The sequence below is a fragment of the Lygodium microphyllum genome, chromosome 30, assembly GCF_053477565.2.
Source record: "Lygodium microphyllum isolate KBCC chromosome 30, Lygodium_microphyllum_v1.1.10, whole genome shotgun sequence".
In the NCBI taxonomy this organism is placed as follows: domain Eukaryota; kingdom Viridiplantae; phylum Streptophyta; class Polypodiopsida; order Schizaeales; family Lygodiaceae; genus Lygodium; species Lygodium microphyllum.
This window is the reverse complement of record NC_141164.1, coordinates 41382270-41405662: the sequence shown is the minus strand read 5'-3', so window position 1 is coordinate 41405662 and position 23393 is coordinate 41382270. Positions and strand designations below refer to the sequence as shown.

Below are 23393 nucleotides of genomic sequence, written 5' to 3'. Positions count from 1 at the left end.
ACCAAATACAATCATTTTCAACCATTTCCAACAAAAATTTATCATAAAACAATGAAATCTACGACTTACTCATGAAATCACACCTTGTAATGTACATATTGCATAATTGAAGGCCCGCTGATGCTTCCCAACAGCTGCCGCTAACAATCCTTCCAACCCCGATCTACGCTTCTTTGCGCTCCCGTATCATCACACGATCAAAATCTTTCATCTCAACCTACCCCCTTCTCTCATACATTAACCCATAGAAACAACAAGAGGAGAGAAGAGAGAAGAGAGAAACTAAAATCAGATCTCTTAATTTAATGCATCATTTTCTGATCAATTTGACGTGATGGATGGTGAAGAAATTGAGTATCTTGCTGCCCTCTCCATTTCTCTTAGTTCCACCGGCTGAAAATGCCATTTTTAATCATTTTTTGGGGCGCAAAAACCCCCCCAACACGTTTTATATTTGTGCCCTTTGGATTCTCATTAAGCCTTAAACTTGCTTATGCTTTAAACACAATAACTAGTTCAAAGTTTTTCATGTTCACACTTGGCAAAGTGGATTTTCACCAAACGGAGATCCAAACAAACTATGATTCGAAATCCGACTAGCTGGCTGGCTTCACAACATCAAAATCTATAAACTTGCCCTCCGTCATACACTTTCTCGCTCCTAAATCACATAGCTACTATTTAATGCCAAACCTTGCGAGGATTAAATGGGAGGTCAAATGGACTCCAATCGACAAACTGAGACTTGTGTTGGGCTCCTGGCACATCAAACTCCATCTAAGAAAACTCTAGCTCATTAATCCACAATGCTTTTATTTTGCATAAAAAATTGGTATTTTACGGCTCCCCGTGCCACTTTTCCACTCAAGAACAGGCTCTAAAGAATCTGCTCTTATGCCCAAAAGTTGAAGAGACTCTGTAGTCTTAAACAAGGAAGCATTCTGCTCATAGTTCTACCACGATAGGATCGATGCCCAAAAGTTGGAGAGACTCTATAGTCTTAAACAAGGTGATGCTACACTCCAGATCTATATAGCTTAGTTTAAGGTCTTAAGAGAATGGATGTTTTCAAACAGACAACCCATTGGTGAAATGTTGCACTCTCTATTTGTGCAAGGCTTTAACTAGGATATCCATCAAAGCTTTGGCTTTGAAAGATCTATTTGAGTGTAACATGAAGTATTTCTACCAACACACCATTTGCATTGAGATGTTTTTGGCTAAAGAAAAGTCAAGAAAAGGAAAAAATATCAGCTACTAAAACCGTTGATAAACCATGTCGTATAGAGTCGAGTGACTCTTATATGGATTTAGACCTAGAGAAAGAGAGTAGCAATGAGAGGGAAACCTCTAAGGATGATAATTTCCGAAGCTCACAAAGTCCAAAAAGAAGGACAAGTGCCACAAACCCTCATAAGGCACTCAAAAACCTATAGCTAAAACCCTCGGGTATACATTTGAGCTTTGATTTGAGCTTAGGACATTTGACACTGATTGTCGGTTACTTCATTGAATGCTTTAAAGGTCTATGACCTTATAGGCTCTTATACTCTTGGCTATGTACTTGATGCATGGATGCTTGGATGTCACGCACATGAGGATTTGAGCTTTGTTTGTTTCTCTCGCATCTCACTTTTATTCCAATGGGAGCTCCTTACTTGATCCTTGGATGTTACATTGAGCTTTGGATTTTATTCATAGTTGAGGTTGAGCTACTTCAACTTTTGCTCGTGTGCTGTAGACTGTTGTATTATTTACGAGAGCAATCCCCTCCATTTGATGCTATTTTAATCATTGTTTGTGGATAGCTCATTATTTGGTCTGTACCTCTTATTTTTAGCTTATTGTGGCACTGGTTTTGGGGCTATTTGCAAATGTTATAACAGCTTGTTTGGTCTATACTATGCCTCTTTTTCCTACAGTATGGCTGGTCATTCAAATGGCAATGCCATCTTCAACATTGAAAAGTTGGATGGTAGCAAGTAGGCTATTGGAAAACCCAAATTTGATAGGTTTAGATGCAAAAATCTCAAATTAGGCTAATCAAATACAAAAGAATTAAGCCTAAAAGTCAAGATCAAGATGTATGGAATGACTTAGATGAGCTTTGCAGGTCCATAATTTTCCTGTCCCTCAGGAAAGATCAAAGGTTTCACTGGGAAAGAAAGCATAAGAAAGCAATGAAGAAATTGAAGCAACTCTTGAAATCTGCTCCTACATTAAGAAAGGTTGATTATTCACATGGGAAGCCTATCATTATTACTATAGATACGAGCCCAACCGGGATTGGATAGGCAATCGGGTAAGATGATGAGAAAGGGTAAATATATACAATTCGGTTTGGTGCTAAAGTATTGATTACGGCAGATAAGGTATCCACAGGTAAAAAGAGTAATATGGGAAATTGTGACAACCCTTAAATGTGATAAGGAGTATTTTACGGGTGTTCATGTAGTCATTGAGACTAATTGTTTACCAATATTGGATATGATTACTAGTTGTGTTACCCCGAACATTGCTATGCTCTAGTGGATTGCACACATCAAATCTTTGAACCCTAAATTTCAGCATATTGCAAAAAGAGATAACCCACTGGGGACAGACGTGTTATCTCGGGCACGCTATGAGAATGAAAATGGAATGATGGATGAGGAGAGAGAAGATGACTTTCTTGCTGTTGAAAATGATGTTTTGATTAGTGGCATCGAATTGGCAACTGCTGTAACTACAAGTACAACTCTCATTAATGCAAGGACAACATTAAATATAATAAGTACAACAGCTGGTTTGTTAAGTACAAGTGTTGTAATAGTGAATTCAGCAATGCAAGGAGTTGCTTTAGCACTAACAAAAGCTTGGACAACAAAAGAGAAAACACTTTAGATGCTATGTATCTTGTGTAGAAGTGTTTCTGGAAGACATATGCAAGAGAGTAACTAAGAATTGGTCAATACCTCAGCACATTAACAAAGAGAGGAGTGGTTGCATGAGGAGTTTAAGAAGATAAAGAGAAAAGCCTATGGGTTTTTCTTAAAAGATGGGTACTTGTGGAAACATGCTAAGAAATTTCATGACACATTGCAGTGATCTCTGGACCAGAAATTGCAAACATCGAATGCACAGGCCTCAGAAATTTTTTGGGAATTCTCAAATGCAAGTGAGATTTTTCCTTGGATGAGTCAATTTCACTGAAATCTGTGTAATCTTGGCCCGAAAATTTGAGGTTTTTCCCGAATTTGGGGATTGTGATGCAGGACAAGACAATTTGTCTCAGAATTTGCAAAAATTTGTGACATTTAGTCCTCGACATTTGGGACTTTTCACATACATGCACAAATTGGGCTGAAATTTACCCAATTTCTTGACATTGATGCACATTGGACCCCGTGCAATTTGGGGCTTTTACTGTTTGGGCAAAATGTGTGCAGCATTTGGTCATTTTATGAACATGCAGGTTAAATTCCCTGCAATTTGGACATCAACACTTGGTAAAATTTGGGGGTTTTGCTGAAATTGCTCTATTTTGGCAAAATTGACCTATCCTATGCATGAGAGAGAAAATGCAGATGTGTGGTTGATGCTTTGAGCACAAAATTTTGGTGCTTTTGACCGTTCGTGTCAAATTTTACACCCATGGGTACATGTACAACAGAAATTGCAGCTAAAATCTCGGATTTCTCATGTAATGTGATGCATATACCCTTGGAACAACTGTAATCAGTTGGATAATGCTGTAGCATATGGTTTGGTGCTTCTAAAAATTTAATTACAGATTTGAAATCCGTACTTCTAAGTGGTCATTTACTGCTGGTTGGTACTTGTTTGTACCTTGGTCACTTGGGTGACAGTTTTGGGCTGCATCTGCTGTTTTTTTGTCACATTTGGGCTGAAAATCCTGGCTGGCAGCAATGACAACAGTAATCTGATGCACATAAAGAAGCCTGAAGGTGCACATAACTTTGCAGTTTGGCAAAAGTAGTGCTACAATATCCTATTGCAAAAGAAGCAAGCAAAGCCGATCAAAACCAAAGGGGCAAAGCCCGCGGAGGACGATTCGGATGAGTTAAATGAGCTTGCACGCTCAACCATAGAGCTATCGATTTCTGATGCCTTGCTGTTCAACATTGAAGGTTTGGATTTTGTACATGCTATATGGACTAGACTAGAAGAACTGTATGCACAAAAGAGTGCTGTAAGCAAAGTGTATTGGTTGAAAAAGTTTATGGATTTGCGTATGAAAGAGGGTACAGCAATGTCTACTCACTTGAGTGAGTTTAACTCCATTTTCAGCCAGCTGGTTGCCTTGAAGTTCATGATTGATGAGGAATTTAAGGCTATGTCTTGCTTTACACTCTACCAAAGAGTTGGAATACATTCAGGACTGCTATGAGCAATTCTAATGTGATCCTTTTGTATGCTGATGTAGAGAGTGCTCTACTTATGGAAGAGATGAATCAGCAAAACAATGCATCCAGTAAGTCTTCCAGTGCTTTGTATATTAGGGGCAAATCACAAAAAAAGGGCAAATACGATAGCAAGCGACGCAGTAAATCACGTGGCAAAGATGTTGAATGTCATCATTGTGGCAAGAAGGGTCACTTTAAACGTGATTGCTACAAATAGAAGAAAGAAAAAGAAAAATGTAAGAAGACAGATAATAGCAAGGAAAAGAAGGACAATCAGCCTAAGAAGAGCAGTGTAAAAATTGAAGAGGTGAATATAGTCACTCATGACAGTAATAGTGGGAGTGACGTACTCTTTGTCTCTTCACACTTTGGTGCACATGCTTTACTTATAGATACAGATGATGACATGCATACCTGGATTCTCGATTCATGTGCTTCCTTTCATGTCACCTCTCATCTAGGTGGTTCGGCCAATGAATCAAGCAGTGCCCTTCTTGAGTTGAAGTGTGGTGTGACCTTAGAGATAATCCAACCGCGCAAAATATCCTTTTCTTAATTAATCCAGTTAAAAATCAAGCACAATCAAGGCAATCAGCCCTAATATCATTTTTCAAGAAAACATTCTTTTATCCTCATGGCAATTTATTATCACAGACCCCTACCATGAATTTTCCAACAACCACAAGCACTTAAAATAATCATCCAAACGACAATCCAAGAAACTGCCAAATGTAAAAGCATGTTTGAACAATCAACAAAACCATTGTATTTCCAAACAATGCAAGAATAGACGCGATAACATTTCCATCGCACATTCGCTCTCTCCCTTGGGATCGAAGAGCAATTCTATGTAAAATTTACTTAGCACTCATTTTCTTTGACTAAGGTATATTTAGGGATTTTAACATTGTACACAACATAAGTTCTATAGGTCACTTACATTGTTCGATAACCCAACCTTCTTCTTAATAAGTACAAAAGCATCAATCTTTCCTTTGACTTAGATTTTCCAAATCCTTGAGCTCTTCATTTGCCTCAGAGAGTTGTTCGCATCTAGCCCAACCCCGAATAGGATTGATAAACATAGTGACATGACAATTAAGCTAGTTGTGTATATATGTGGAGTTGTATATATCGGGATGAATTTGGAGCTATGCCTATGTCAAACCATCATCTCTTCCTCTCTACTCCTTATATTGCCTTTGTTACTTGCAGTGCCTTGAAGCCCTTCTATTATCCTTGGCTACATTGCCATCTTCCATTATTATACCACCACCATCATCTTTGATTGACACTTTAGCTACCAATCTACACCATCCGTGCCTAACAAACATGATTGTTGGCATCATTAACTATAACTTTTGCCTTACTTAAGATAGCAATTTCTTGAAACGTAGGCTTGTCTCCAATATAGTGCCCCATATTGTCATCTCCGTCGACTTCTTCTCCTTCTTCGTGGATGTCGTCCTCTGCCTCGTCAGCGTAGGCGCCGTCGTCTCCTTCTTTCTCCCCCCCCCAACCTATTCGGTGACGACAGGGGGGAAAGGAAAAAATTTTCAATTACTTTTATTTAAAATAGGAGGGGTTTTACGGTCCGCGAGGGGATATTACAGTCCCCAACAAAAACAGAAAAACACACCGAAAAGAACTCGAAGAGAACTCTCTGCTTCCTGTGTTTGACTACTTCTTCTGCCGCAAACAGGAAATGTATATTATCTCAGGGATGGAGACGAGTAAAGAGTGAAGGGGGAGTGTCGTTTACCTCAGGGGAGCAAGCTGTGAGCAGGGAATGCAGGGCTACCGAGAAGGCCAATTTGAGGTTGGAGTACTTTTCGCACTCTCCATACTGATCTTCTGCGGCTGAGGATCTGGCTCCCTCCATGGCCCCCCGCCCCCCTCGCCACCCCACCCACAGAGAGAGAGAGAGAGAGAGAGAGAGAGAGGAGGAGGAGGGAAGGGACAGAGATTACGATGTCATAGTAGATGCATATTGGACAATAATCTGAGGAGAAGAATTTGAATTTTTGAGAAGGTCATTGATTTTAAAAAAGTCTCTTCTTTTTAAGTTTATACTAGGTGCTCCACTCCTATGCTCCTCCTACGCTTTGCACTGGGGTTGGTGCTTAGGCCCGGTTCGGACGGATGGACGCTTTTTTTGCATTGTGTGTGATTATATTTAATGGCCGACCATATATATCACAATTTATTGCTTGGATTGTTGGTTAACGTGGCAATGTAAATCCCACACAATCTTGGCAGGGGTTCAAATCGTGCGGCTCCTTTTTATTCCGAAAAGGTAATGGGCCTTGTCCAGTACATTAAGGTCGGACATGTATATCTTCGTGCGGAAATCATCTTGACAAATCCCTTTACAACACATCAGCATCACGAGCCTGTACATATGTGGCCTTCCACACAGTCTGAACCAGGCCTTAGAATTGGCACTTCGTGCCAAACTTTGAATGTGCTATATCTCCACACTTAGATTTTTTTTGCACTTTGCGCCAGTATTCTTGTAACGCTACACATCAATGTTCTCCTCGTACCGAATTAAGGAACCTTTGTGTTACTTATGTAGCTTTTCTCACAATCTAGGTGGATTCTTCTTCAATGTTGACTGTGAGGTGGTGTACATGTAGCTCGAAGATACACCATAGAGGTGCATGCATTTTGATGGGTGGGAGTGAGCTTTCTAGCTCAAATCTAAATGAAATGTAGATACATTATACTTAGGCCGATTCTATGTACACAAAACATGCTCTCTCTCTCTCTCTCTCTCTCTCTCTCTCTCTCTCTCTCTCTCTCTCTCTCTCTCTCTCTCTCTCTCTCTCTCTCTCTCTCTCTCTCTCTCTCTCTCTCTCTCTCTCTCTCTACACATACAATGTGTTTATACACGTGTGTGTGTGTGTGTGTTGCATATTATGTATATTAGCATTTTGTGTGTGTGCACGCATGTGTACATATATATATATATACTAATAAATATATTTATTTGTTTACATTAACATATTTATTTATTTATTTTATATTTACACTAATATTTATATATGGATATATCAATATATGTATATATTTTTATATTATGTACATATTTACATATATATTAGTATTATATGTATACATGTTTACACACACACACACATTAATATACATACATTAATATAAATATTTATATATATGTACGATATAATCATATTAAAACATATATTTTAGTTAATAAATGTATAACATACACTAATATAAATATTTATGTTAATAATCATACTAATATTTTTATCGTATCAATAATCTTATTATTGTATTAACAATTGCATATTAGTTAAGACGATCTACGTTAGAAATCATAAGAATAATATGTTTTATCGTATTATTTTTTACATTTTTAAAACCCATATAGATGTGTGTTAACATATTACGACTTTTAAGCTTCACTATGGTTACAACTCAATTGGGTCGAATTCTCTCACTTCCCAATCTCAAGTGAAAGGCTGGAAATCCATGGAAAGAAAGTGTCCTACCGTCCTTTTTATACATAGTTAGTGTCTTCTATCTTGGCCACTCTACATATGGGATAAACAATGCTCTCACAAGAGAGTAGAAGTCATGCATATAAGTGGTGCCTTACGTGGGTAGGTTGGGCACACTTAGGGAACATGTGGTTGTTGGGAGGCTTCTCGTTGGGACAACGTAGAGCCATACAAAAAACCTTTCATTGAAGAAAGTAAAAGATTAGGCCCTCCGCACTTAGATTCTCCCGACGGAAGTGCTAGGATTTGAAAGCACATTTCATGTGAAAAGAGGACTCATAGGAGGCTAATATAAGAAACATAATCCGAACTTTGAAAGCATTGGCATCTAGGACTAACACAATATTGATAGTATGAAAATGCAATAAATGGGGACGTGGCAAAAAGTCTCTTCTTTTTAAGTTTATATTAGGCACTCTACGCTAAGATTCTCTAGATGGAAGCATCAAGGTTTGAAAGCACGTTTCATGTGAAAAGAGGATTCATGGGAGGTTTATATAAGAAACATAATTTGAACCTCAAAAGCATTGGCATCTTAAACTAATACAATGTTGAATGTACAAAAATGTAATATATGGAGTGTGGCACTCACTAATGTATATGGAGCAAAATACTAACATAAATGGGATCAAGCCTAAACTATATCTCCAATGTAATATATCGAGATGTGGCACTCACTAATGTATATGGAGCAAAATACTAACATAAATGGGATCAAGCCTAAACTATATCTCCAATGAAACCTTATAACCATTTCTCAAAGTTTCTTAAAGATAAACGCATTTAATGGTAATTTCTATTCACATGGAGGTTATCATGGCATGTATATTCTCTCTCTCTCTCTCTCTCTCTCTCTCTCTCTCTCTCTCTCTCTCTCTCTCTCTCTCTCTCTCTCTCTCTCTCTCTCTCTCTCTCTCTCTCTCTCTCTCTCTCATAATTTATCATTAATAATATATGTGCACAATTATATATGTATAGTATATTACTTAAAATATAATTCTATATCTTTTATTAATAATTAATTGATGTATTTATAATTAATATCTAAATAAGTATATGAAATTATTAATAATATAGTATGTATATTACAATTATCATTAATCACATGATTCTACTTGAATTTGCATAATAATACATGAAAGATAAGTATACATAACAATTACTAGTTAAAGTAATAATATGTTAATTAATATTATAGATTATAATTAAATATTAACATATATAGCTTACACAAATACATATATACATTAACATATCTATTAATTACTATATGTGTATATTTTTAAAACATAGTAATAATTATAAATAGCACATATATGATAATCAAACATTATATTATTGTTCGATCCTATCGACCTTAGCCCTTGTGTATGTGTGTACGAGAGAACCAATCTAACCTTAGTCCTTGTGTGTGTGTGTGTGTGTGTGTGTGTGTGTGTGTGTGTGTGTGTGTGTGTGTGTGTGTGTGTGTGTGTGTGGCCACACTAAATATATTCTTGGCTCTCCCATTATAAGGGAAAGGTGAATTATGTTTGAGGCAAAGGAGGGGGAGGTATGTGCATGGAGCCACTTTTGGACTTTAAGGGTTGCATTAAATATGGTCTTTGATTTCTCTCAACTTTTTTTTTAGAAGATGTCCAAATCTATGTCTAGTTTGTCAATCAAATTTCTTCAAATATAACAACTATCAAGGCCTTCTTTAGCCTCCTATTTCTTCCTACTACTACAAGTTAACACTTGTCCATGTCAAGGCAAATGCTCCATTTGCATATTGCATCTTTTCTATATATGATTGAAAGGTTTGGCTTGGTAGCCCCAACCAACCCACCAAAGCTCCTTTTGTTAACACGATCCTAAAAAGATGTTGATATTTTTTTGTGCACTTTGAATAAAGGAAAGAAGAATAAAAATTTAACCTAAAAGAATATTGAAATTGAAAACAATTCCTTTAATGTGAACTTCTGAATGAATGAAAAGTAGGTGCAAGAAATATGATAACTCTTAACAAGGGTATGCAAGAGAGAAAAACCTTGCAAAAATTTTGAGTCTCTGTGTGATGTTGTTATTTTCCTTTGGAGGGAAAACTCACTCGGGGCTCTTTCCTATCATGGCTTCAGACTACCCCGATATGAGGGGCACCAATTGACTTCAAGATAGTCCCCCCTCAACTAAGTGAAGCTGAAGCCAGGAGGCATATTCCACCGCGGTGGATTCCGTGAGGTTTTTGTGGTGGATTCCGTAAACTACATGCATATTCCACTGTGGATTCTGTAAAACTATATGTGTTTGCCAAAGCTCGTACACAAGGTGAATTCCTTGTGCAAAAAGTTGACAGGGAGGCCTGTCCTTTTCAGGTGTCATGTTAATTTAATGTGCACGTGGGTGATTCTGTAAATTACATATTTAAATTAATGCACATTTATGAGTTTAGAGTGCACTTGTATTAAATTAAGGTTAGGACAGAGTTCCAACCTATTTAATTATTTTGTAGCTAAAGACTGTTATTTCACTTTTGTGGATTTTATCTTATTATTTTCTAACAATTGTGAATGCTTCAATTGATGTGTAGAGCAGGCAGTGGTGGTACCTGCACTTTGATAGAGTTGATTTCCAGTAAGCAGGCTGTCACACGCAGTTCATTTCTCGCTTGGAAGAAGACCGTAATCAATTGCCGTACCCATGAAAGAAGCAAGATCATAAAAGCCATTTTTTAAAATAAAAAAAGCAAGCCTTGTAAAACCCAAATTTGAGCTACGCTCATCCTCCTAACGAGATTTCAAGTGTGTGAGGTTGTTTGAGATTTTGCAAGATGTCCGATCAAAACATGGAATATTTTATGGCCGAAGGTGATTTGCCAGAGCCGACTTTGGAGCAAAAATTGAACCTAATTATGGTGCAACTTCAAGAAGGGCAAAGAGCACATCAAAATTTGCAAGCACAACTGGCTACACTTCAATGATCCACTATTGATCAAGACGGAGCGCAACCCGAAGATGTTATTCGATGTACGATTGACGTGACACTTGACGCACAGTCTCTTAGAAAATAATCTAAGATAAGTAAAAGAAATTTCAAATTTCGTACTTTTAATGGGCAATGTGACGGAAAAATTATTATCGCTTTCATCAGTCAGTTTGATGATTATTTCCATGAAGAGCAGCATGCTGAAAAAGATAAACTCAAATGCATCACTAACCATTTAGCAAACAGAGCATCATTATGGTGGACTATTGTCTGCAAGAGTATTGATTGTCCCACTACTTGGGAGGCCTTTCAAAAGAAAATTTACAGAATGTTCTTCCACCTCAATTCCATGAAAAAGCAATCAAATAGTGGGATCTTCTGCAACAAAGAGATCGTGAATCCATTCCGCAATACACTGAGCGTTTCTAGAGTGCCTTACTGGTGCGCAGATCAGTCGCTGTATGCTCACGTAGTGAATCCCGGAAGGTCCCCAAGAACAATGAACTCTACTTTTTGCACAAATTACAATGTAAAAAGCATGAGCGACAAGAGCAAGAAACCAATTGGGTTCAATCTCCCCCCATGCCTTGTGTGAGCGCTTCACAAAGCATGTATTTTTATGTATATTTCCATCTTCATGCTCAATAATAGCCCAATTTACAAAAATATGACAAGCTTTTAGCTTTTGAGTTTGCTTTTACAAAAATAGGAGATAAAGCTAATGGACGGTGCCCATAGAGTCTGGCACACCCAATACAATGTCCAAATAGAAATAACATATCCGTGCGCATAGGCGCATACAAAATAATAATAAATAATCGATGCCTCAATAGACATGACAAAATATAGGCGTGGCGCCTATCAAAATATAATCCATAGATCGAATACTCACTAGACTCCAATGCTTTCCTCCGCCACTGCTGTTATCTCTACACATCAACTGAAGCATTCACAATCGTTAGTAAAATAATACAATTAAACCGACAAAAGTGAATACCTAGCAGTCTTCAGCTACCTAAATAAATCAACTGGTTAGAAATAAATCCTAACCTTAATTTATTACGAGTGTGCACTCTAAACTCATAAACGTTTATTAATTTAATATGCATTTTGCGGAATCACCCGCTATGGAATCACCCATGTACACACTAAATTAATGAAATGCCCGAAAAGGACAGGCGTCCCCATCAACTTCTCGCACAAAGAATCCTCTTTGTGTATGAGCCCCGGTCATCAAAGTTTACGGAATCCACCGTAAAACCTCACGGAATCCACCGTGGCACGGAATCCACCGTGGAATATGCCTCCTGGCATCATACCCCCGGGGTGGGATAGCAATTGACCTCAATTGCTATAAGCTCAATGTGGAGCTAACAGAGTGTGCTTCCTCTACAGGATGGTTCTTAAATTTTACTAGATATCTAGAATACCTTCGGCCAGTTCTAGTGGTCATAAAGTCAGTGTCTATGATAGCTTCTGGTTCAAGTATTTCAGTCTCTTCCTCTAATAAAGTGGGTTTTCATAAACAGGGTGGACAGGTAATTGGTCTCTAAATGGTCTTAATAAACTAATGTGAAATGTATTGTGAATTTTCCAATGATATGGTAATTCTAACTTGAATGCATTATCATTAATTTTATGAATGATTCTAAATGGTCCATAGAATCTAGGAGCTAGTTTGACAACTGGATGTCTATCTACACTTTGGAGTCTACGTTTTTCTATTCTCAGCCAAACATAATCATCAACTTTGAAATTCATGGCTTGTCTTTTCTTGTTGGCTTGTTTGGTATATGATTGCTGGGCTTTAGCAATCATATCTTTAACCTCATCAAATATACTGTTATGCATATTAGCAATATCATCAGCACTTTGAATTCTATTAGACAAAGATGCAACAGGTGTAGATAATCTATATCCATAAATGACTTCAAACGGTGCTTTCTTTGTAGATGTGTGCGGTGTATTGTTATATGCAAGCTGTAATAAATGCAAATGAGTGTCCCATGTCTGAGGTTTAGAGATAGTATATGCACGTAAAAGATCTAGAATAGTGCTGTTTGTGGCTTCTGTTTGTCCATTAGTTTCTGGATGAAATGCAGATGAGAAATCAATCTTTGTGCCTAGATTAGCAAACAGGGTAATCCAAAAATTGTTACAAAATCTAGAATCACGATCTGAAATGATAACTTTTGGCAATCCATGGTTAGTAAAAACAGTTTTCAAAAACAATTGTGCTGCTTGTGATGCTGTTAAAGTTTTCTTACATGGAATGAAATATGCTTGTTTACTAAATCTATCTACAACTGTCCAAATCATATCATGGTTAGATTTAGTATTTGGTAAACCAGTAATGAAATCCATAGAAATTTGTTCCCAAGGTTTAGATGGAATAGACAAAGGCATAAGTAATCCATACTGTTTACCATGATGTCTCTTAACTCTTTGACAAATCAAACATTCAGAAACGAAATTAGATACATCTGCATCCATATGCGGCCAATAAAAATCTTCAGTTAACATACGTAATGTAGATATGATACCTCTATGACCTTGATATGGGGGACAATGAATTTCATTCAAAACAAAAGATCGGAATGGAATGGTAACACACAATCTCTTTTCATAAAACATAAATCCATCATTATATGAGAATGAATCAACAGGAATGAAATTATTTTGAACTAATTTATTCCAATCAGAATGAAAAGTAATATCCTGGTGATATGTATCTTTCATAGCAGTCAAAGAATCAAAAGATATGACAGAAATATTATGAATGGCAGGTCTTCTACTCAATGCATCAGCCACTACATTTTCTTTTCCAGGTTGGTACTGAATGATAGGATGAAAACTTTGAATAAAGGAAGCCCATTTGATATGACGGTCAGAGATTTGGGGTTGGCTAAGTAAATGTCTAATACTTTGCTGATCGGTCTTTATCATAAATTCTGAACCCATTAAGTAGTGTTTCCACTGTCTTAATGCTTGTACAACTGCTAATAATTCTTTGTCATATGTGGAATATTTCAGCTCAGAGGGTTTCAGCTTACAATTAGAATATGCTATAGGATGATTGTCTTGCATAAGTACGGCTCCTATTCCTGATCCTCTAGCATCGGTCACTACTAGAAAGAATGGTCTATTAAAGTCAGGCAACTGTAGAACAGGGGCATTGGTTAATGCATGTTTCAGTAAGTCAAAGGATTTCTGTTGATTTTCGGTCCATTGATAAACTATTCCTTTCTTCAGAAGTTTGGTTAATGGTAAAGCAAGTAATGAAAAATTACGTACAAACTTCCTATAGAAACTAGCAAGACCAAGGAATGAGCATAACTCATGCATGTTTTTAGGAACATGCCAATTCAATATTGCATCAATTTTCTTAGGATCAACTTTAATTCCATCAGATGATACAATATGACCTAAATACTCAATTTCTGTCTTAAATAATTCACTCTTTTCAGGATTTGCATACAGTTGATTTTCTTTCAATAATTGAAAAACTAATGACAAATGCTCATAATGTTCTTTCTCATTTTGACTAAACACCAAAATATCATCAAAGAAAACAATTACACAATATTGATATTTCAAAAAGATACGGTTCATCATTCTACTAAAGGTAGCAGGTGCATTAGTCAATCCGAATGGCATGACCAAAAATTCGTAATGACCAAACTGTGTTTTGAATGCAGTCTTGAATATGTCAGACTTATCTAGCCTCACCTGATGATAACCAGACTTAAGGTCAATTTTACTAAATATAGAAGATCCTTGCAGTTTGTCCATAAGGTCATCAACTTTAGGAATAGGATACATATTCTTTATAGTGATCTTATTTAAAGCTCGATAGTCAATACACATACGATAGGTATTATTCTTTTTCTTGACTAACAATACAGGTGCACCAAATGGAGAACTGCTAGGTCGAATTAAACCTCTATTTAGTAATTCCTCAACTTGACTCTGGATTTCTTTTTGCTCTATCTGGTTGTGCCTATATGGTGCTTTGCAAGGTGGTTGTGTGCCAGGGATCAAATCTATCTTATGGTCTTCTGGATGTGAAGGAGGTAAACCTGGTGGTAGATCTTCTGCAAAACAGTCCTTAAAATATGCAAGAAATTCCTTATGCCTAGGGTGCATATGATTTTCTTTTACTTGCAATTCATTCACCCAAATGAGATAGGATTTACTACTCTTACGTAATGCACATTTAGCTTGAGTATGCGAAAGCAGTGGAAAGACATTAGATGCATGCATACCATATAATGTAATAGATTTTCCTTGAAAATTAATATTCATTGTGTGTGTGGAATAATCTATATCTGGATTATGCTGGTGTCGCCAAGGCATACCTAGAATAATGTCACTCGACTGTAATGGAATAACTAAGAAATTTCTTCTTTCAGTGTATGAACCAATTTGAATCTCTAAGTCTTGCACTTCCTGTGTACCATTATACCTAGTGCCTAAAAATGCAGCTTTTATGCGATAATGCGTAGGTACAGTCTGTAATTTCAATTCCTTTACCAATTTTGCTGAAATAAAATCATGAGTACTACCGTTATCATGCAAAATAGTCTTTTCCTTTCCATGCACCAAACATTTCATAGTCAATAAAGAATGTGGAGTAGGCATACCTGGTAAAGTATCGGAAATAGTAGTAGTGTCGTCCTCATCTTCAGTGAAATCAGGCACATCCTCATGTTCGTCTTCGTCCATGGCTCCAAGATAGTTGATATGAGCTGGTGGCTTCTTTGAATGACAATTTGCTGCTAGATGTCCAGGCTGGTGGCATTTATAGCATACTATTGGTTTGGCTTTGGTTACATTATTTGCAATAGCGGGAAGTCTAGGTACATTTGGATTTGACTGTGGAATAGGCTTAGGATTGGGATTGACATTGGATGGTAATGCAGGTGGTTTAGCCCAATTCTTGCGGAAAGATGATGAAGAGAAACGACCTGGATTAAATCTTCTAAAATTGGAATTGAATTGTTTAGATCCATAATTACCATTGGCTTGGAATTGCTGTGGTCGTCTGTCTCTACCGCGTCGCTTATCTTCAGTGTCGTGAGCTAATGAAATGGCGTCTTCAAGAGTAGCAGGCTTGAACATGTTAACTTCAGCGTAGTAATGTCCAAGAAGTCCAGACATATACTTCCGCTTATGTGTTGTCTCTGGTACGTCTTCAAGCATGCGTAGCTGGAGGAGTGCATTCCAAAAACGCTCTGTATACTGAGGTATAGGCTCACGATCCCGTTGCTGGAGTAGATCCCATTGCTTGATAGCCTTCTCATGAAATTGTGGTGGAAGGAAATTCTGCATGAACTTCTTCTTGAAATCTTCCCAAGTAGCATGACATTCTATGATCTTGCGTACTACAGTCCACCAAAGTGATGCTCTGTCTACCAAATGATTAGTAACACACTTGATTTTATCTTTTTCTGCATAGGTTTCCTCATGGAAATAGTCATCAAACTGACTAATGAATGCTAGAACAGTCTTTCCTTCTCGTATGCCATTGAAAGTACGAAAGTTAAAACTTCGTTTACTTATCTTTGATTCCTTGCGAATGGTTTGAGCTTCAAGAGTGGCGTCGATGGTACGTCGAATCAAATCTTCAGCTTGAGGTTCTTCTTTGTCGGTAGACGCTCTTTGTAATTTTGCCAATTGCGCTTGTAATGATTGCCTAGCCCTTCGTTCTTCTTCCAATTGCATCATGATTAAGTCCAACTTTTGCTCCATCGTAGGCTCAGGTAGGTCGTCTTCAGCCATAGGATCATCCATATGTGGTTCCGTCATCCTGTAAAACTCAAAAGACCTTTCTCACTCAAAATCAGGTTAGCGGGATGAGCGTAGCTCAAATTCGGGGTTACAAGGCTTATGTGTTTTTGGGTATTTCTTTCTCAATCTTCAGAAAATCTGCGATTTTTCCTTCTTCGTATGCTGAAAATGCTTCAGCAAACCTGCGTATGGGTAGAATACCTTCCAATGAACAACTTTGCAGTTCGGAGTTTCTACACAAGAACAACCCTTCTAGGAGTTTTGAGCACAAGTCAGTTCTGACTCCAATTGACTAGTCTGACTTGCAGAGTTGCAGACTTATGTGACTTGCAGAGTTGCAGACTTGCATAACTTAGCCGACTTAGTGAACTTGCAGAACTTGATCACAGATGACTTGCAGAACTTGATTTCTGAGGCGCGGGACCTGGAGTTTATTGACTTGCAGGAGATGACTTGTGTTGCTTAAGTGATTTAGCTTAGCTTAATGGATTAAGCTTAAAAAACTTAATCGACTGATTTCGTGGGGGGAGGGGGGGCCGTTTTTCCCAGGCGGCGAAAAATTCGGCAGCCCCTCTGATACTTCGTTGACGATTTTTTTTGTTTTAGACTATTAAGCTTCTTTTAAAGCTTAGAAGCTTGAAGATTAAACTTTGGAAGGGAGGAGATATGGAGTTTCTCACTGTTTGCCCACGACTTGTTTATGGAGATGAGAGAGTGGTCCTCCGCCTGTATTGCCTGGTCCTTCGCGATCTGATGATAGAAACAGGGGTTCTTGATCGCCAGAAGTCTGCCTGTATCGACGGTTCGCGAGGAGATTGACTGTAGAGCCCAATCGTTCCAGGAGCTCCGCCTTCGCACGAGATGGGTAGCGATTGGAAGCTCTTGATCTCAGCTCCGCTCTGATACCACTGGTGCGCAGATCAGTCGCTGTATGCTCACGTAGTGAATCCCGGAAGGTCCCCAAGAACAATGAACTCTACCTTTTTGCACAAATTACAATGTAAAAAGCATGAACGACAAGAGCAAGAAACCAATTGGGTTCAATCTCCCCCCATGCCTTGTGTGAGCGCTTCACAAAGCATGTATTTTTATGTATATTTCCATCTTCATGCTCAATAATAGCCCAATTTACAAAAATATGACAAGCTTTTAGCTTTTGAGTTTGCTTTTACAAAAATAGGAGATAAAGCTAATGGACGGTGCCCATAGAGTCTGGCACGCCCAATACAATGTCCAAATAGAAATAACATATCCGTGCGCATAGGCGCATACAAAATAATAATAAATAATCGATGCCTCAATAGACATGGCAAAATATAGGCGTGGCGCCTATCAAAATATAATCCATAGATCAAATACTCGCTAGACTCCAATGCTTTCCTCCGCCACTGCTGTTATCTCTACACATCAACTGAAGCATTCACAATCGTTAGTAAAATAATACAATTAAACCGACAAAAGTGAATACCTAGCAGTCTTCAGCTACCTAAATAAATCAACTGGTTAGAAATAAATCCTAACCTTAATTTATTACGAGTGTGCACTCTAAACTCATAAACGTTTATTAATTTAATATGCATTTTGCGGAATCACCCGCTATGGAATCACCCATGTATACACTAAATTAATGAAACGCCCGAAAAGGACAGGCGTCCCCATCAACTTCTCGCACAAAGAATCCTCTTTGTGTATGAGCCCCGGTCATCAAAGTTTACGGAATCCACCGTAAAACCTCACGGAATCCACCGTGGCACGGAATCCACCGTGGAATATGCCTCCTGGCATCACTTACTACAACTTCGAATACTTGAAGATGTTCTTGAGGCGATCCACAAGCGCAAGTATATGTTCGGTTTGCTTGGTCACTTCTATGTGGAAGTGAACATGTTCAAGCCAAAGACTTTGGAGGATGCAATTTCTTTAGTGCATGATGCTGAAGACAAAATTCGTGGACGAGAAAAGCAACCACAACAATTTCTAACTAATGGTAACGATGGTACAAAGTAATTCAATTCTAACTTCCGAAGATTCAATCAAAATCGCTTTGTTCCTTCTTCTTTCCATAAACCCTGGACTCGACCCCCTGCTTTACCATCAAACACAAATTCAAACCCTAAGCCTTCTCTCCAGCCAAATCCCAATATACCCAAATTTCTAGCCCTTACCAATAATGTTTCCAAAGCAAAGCCTATAGTTTGCTACAAGTGTCAACAACCAGGACACTTAGCAGTGAATTGTCAATCCAAGAAGCCAATTGTTCAAATCAATTACTTGAAAGCGACTGAAGACAAAGACCATGAAGATATGCCAGACTTCACTGAAGATGATGATGATATCGGCAATGCTTCAGATACTTTACCATGTATGCCAAATCATCATTCATTATTAATGATGAAATGTTTTGTGCATGGTTAAGAAAAGATTGTTTTGCATGATGATGGAAGCACACATGATTTTATTTCTGTAAAGTTGATAAAATAATTGAATTTACCTACTGTTCCAACACTTTTTTATCGCATAAAGACTGCATTCTTAGGCACTAGATACAATGGTACACAAGAAGTTTATGATTTAAAAATTAAAATTGGTGATTATGTTGAGCGTAAAAATTTCTTGGTTGTGCCTTTGCAAGCTAGTGATATTATTTTAGGAATACCTTGGCGTCACAAATATAATCCTGATATAGATTATTCCACACATTCCATGAAATTTTATTCTAACGGAAAACAAATCACATTACATGGAACGCACACCTTTGATAATTTTCCCTTGCTTAGTCACACACAGGCTAAACATGCATTGAGAAAAGGTAGCAAATCATACTTAATATGGGTGAATGAAATTGAAGCAAAGAGAAATCAGATGTATCCTAGGCATGCACAATTTTTTTCACAATTTAAAGATTGTTTTGCTACTGATTTACCCCTTGGTTTACCACCTACACATCCTGAAGATCATAAAATAGATTTAATCCCAGGTTCTCAACCACCATGTAAAGCACCTTATAGACATAATCGGATTGAGTAGAAAGAAATCCAAGCACAAGTTGAAGAACTGTTAATCCGAGGACTCATTAGGCCTAGTAGTTCTCCTTTTGGTACACCTATCATGTTAGACAAGAGAAGAAAAATAATACCTATAGGATGTGCGTTGACTATCGTGCCCTAAACAAGATCACTATTAAGAATAGATATCCAATTCCTAGGGTAGACAACCTCATGGATAAACTATAAGGAGCCACTATTTTTAGCAAGATAGATCTCAAATCTGGATATCATCAAGTACTATTGGATACACTTGATATTTTCAAGACTACATTTAGAACTCAGTTTGGTCATTATGAATTCCTTGTTATGACTTTCGGTTTGACTAATGCACCAGCTACATTGAGTCTTATGATAAATCATATATTTTTGAAGTATCAAAATTGTGTAATTGTTTTCTTTGATGACATATTAGTTTTCAGTAAGAATGAGAACAAGCACTGTGAACATCTATCTTTGGTTTTCAAATTGTTGAAAGAGAATCAATTATATACTAACCCTGATAATAGTGAATTTTTTCAAACCCAATTGAATACTTAGGTCATATTGTTTCTTCTTATGGTATTCGTGTTTATCCTAAAAAGATAGAGGCAATTTTGAATTGGCAAATCCCTAAAAATGTGCATGGGTTACGTTCTTTCTTAGGAGCTTTTATAGAAAATTTGTTAGAAATTTTCCATTGCTTGCGTTGCCTTTCACGAAATTATTAAAGAAAGGTGTTGTGTATCATTGGTCTGATAACGAGCAAAAGTCTTTTGATTTATTGAAACATGCTTTAACGCATGCACCTGTTTTGCAATTACTTGACTTTAATCGACCATTTTTTCTAGTAGTCATGATGCTAGCGGATTAGGAATAGGAGCTGTCCTCATGCAAGATTCACATCCCATAGCCTATTCTAGTTGCAAACTTAAACCTTCTGGACTAAAGTATTCTACCTATGATAAAGAATTGTTAGTTGTAGTTCAAGCCTTACGTCAATGGAAACACTATCTAATGGGTCCGAATTTACGATCAAAATTGACCAACAAAGTATCAAACATATTCTTAGTCAGCCACAAATCTCTAACTGTCATATCAAATGGGCTGCTTTCATTCAAAGTTTCCATCCACTTATCCAATATCAACCCGTAAGAGAGAATGCTACTGTCGATGCATTGAGTAGAAGACCAAGTATCTATTTCTGTTCTACCTTTTGATTCCCTTATTCCTATGAAGAATATCTATGACCATGATCCCGGTTTTCAAGCTGATTGGAATAAATTAGTTGCTAATTACTGGATTCCAATTGATTCTTTGTCTTATTCTAATGGATTTATGTTTTATGAGAAAAGATTGTGTGCCATTGTTCCATTTAGATCATTTGTGTGGAACGAAATTCATTGTCTCCCATATCAAGGCCATAAAGGCATTATTTATACTTTAAGAACATCGGTTGAAGATTTTTACTGGCCACAAATGGAATCTGATGTTTCTAACTTTGTTTCTGAGTGTTTAATTTATCAAAGAGTCAAGTGACACTATGGTAAGCAATATGGTTTGTTAATGCCTTTACCAATTCTTGAATGTCCATGGAAACATATTTCAATGGATTTTATAACTGGTTTGCCTATCACACAAGCTAATCATGATATGATTTGGACTATAGTAGATCGATTTAGCAAACAAGCATATTTCCTACCATGCAAGAAAACATTAATTGCATCTCAAGCTGCACAATTGTTTTTTAAGACTATTTTCACTAACCATGGTTTGCCAAAAGTTATTTTTTCTGATCGTGATTCTAGATTCTGTAACAATTTTTGGACTACTTTGTTTGCTAATTTGGGTACTAAAATTGATTTCTTTATTTGCATTTCATCCTGAAACCAATGGGCAAACAGAAGCTACTAACAGTACAATTCTAGATCTTTTGCGTGCATACACAATTACAAAACCACAAACATGGGATACACACTTGCATCTACTTCAATTTGCATACAAAAGACACCACACATAGCTATACATAAAGCACCTTTTGAAATCATTTATGGACGTAGATTGCTTACACCTGTGTCGAACAAAGTTAAAGCTACTGATGATATTGCCAATATGCATGCTACTATTTTTGCTGAAGTTAAATATATGATTTCGAAAGCCCAACAATCATACACTAAACAAACTAATAAGAAAAGAAAAGCCATGAGTTTCAATGTTGATGATTATGTTTGGTTACGCATTGAAAAGAGAAGATTGCAAAGTGTTGAGAAATATCCTATTGTTAAATTAACACCTGGATTTTCTGGACCTTTCACAAGATCAATGACAATGCATTTAAATTAGAAATACCCCAACATTGGAATATTCATAATACTTTTCATATCAATTTACTATGACCTTTTAGAGGCCAATTATCTGTCCACCCTGTTTATGAAAACCCCCCTTTGTTAGAAGAAGAAACTGAAATACTAGAACCTAAAACTATTCTAAACACTGACTTTATGACCACTAGAACTGGCCGTAGATATTCTAGATATTTGGTTAAGTTTAAAAATCATCCTGTTGAAGAAGCCCAATGGACGCATACCCGCGACCTAAGTACTTACCTCTCACTACTCACTCCACATTGAGCTAATAGCAATTGAGGACAATTGCTATCTCACCCCGGGGGTATGATGCCAAGAGGTATATTCCACGGTGGATTCCATAAAACTACATGCATATTCCACGGTGGATTCTATAAAACTATATGTATTTGCCAGGGCTCGCACACAAGGTGGATTCCTTATGCAAGAAGTTGATGGGGACGCCTGTCCTTTTCGGGCATCAGGTTAATTTAATGTGCACGTGGGTGATTCTACAAAATACATATTCAAATTAATGAATGTTTATGAGTTTAGAGTGCACTTGTATTAAATTAAGGTTAGGATAAAGTTTCAACCTATTTAATTATTTTGTAGCTAAAGACTTCTAGGTATTCACTTTTGTGAGTTTTATCTTATTATTTTCTAACAATTATGAATGCTTCAGTTGATGTGTAGAGCATGCAGCGGTGGCGTTGGAAAGCACCGAGCAATGGCGTATATTCAGATTACCTAGAATAAATTATCATTTTTGATGGGCACGTGCCTTATCACTAAAGACGTGGCATTAATATTTATTTAGGTGCGCTTATTTATTAAAGCACTTAACAAACATTTATTATTTTTATGCGCATAAGTGCTTGGTTTTAAATGTTTCATTATTGGACATTGTATTTGGGCACATCTTGATTTTTGGACTCCCAAACGCTTTATTCTTTATTTGAAAAAAAGCAAACACAAAAGCCAAAAGCATGCTAATTGTAAATTGGGCTATTTTTTAGCTTGAAGATTAATAAATTTATAAATACATGCCTTGTGAAGCGCTCACACAAGGCATGGGGGAAATTGTACCCAATTTGTCTTTTTGTCTCATGCCGTGCAAACCTTTCTTCTTGCTTTATGAGCTTTTGTAGAGTTCTTTGTTCTTTGGGACCTTTGGGCATTCACTACACGAGTATACATCATCCGTTTTGCGCACCATAAGCTTTCTCCAATGTAATATCCACAATGGCTTAGGCTATTTTACAATGAAAAGTTTGCTTTTAGCGGCTCTAATTCAAAGTTTCCATTTGCATCCATGGTGTGGCTACATATGGGCCG

General features: G+C 37.2%; 1 protein-coding gene across 3 annotated transcripts in view; it reads right to left on the bottom strand.

Moving 5' to 3' along the window:
- Positions 1 to 6322, bottom strand: part of EMB3006 (embryo defective 3006) — a 56388-nt gene extending 50066 nt beyond the window's left edge. For all 3 annotated transcript variants that reach the window (XM_087672672.1, XM_087672674.1, XM_087672673.1), the window contains exon 1: positions 6169 to 6322. In XM_087672672.1, the coding sequence (XP_087528798.1) occupies positions 6169 to 6288 (120 nt within the window). In that variant the 5' untranslated portion in view covers positions 6289 to 6322. The remainder of the gene's footprint in view (positions 1 to 6168) is intronic.
- Positions 6323 to 23393: the final 17071 nt, after the last annotated feature.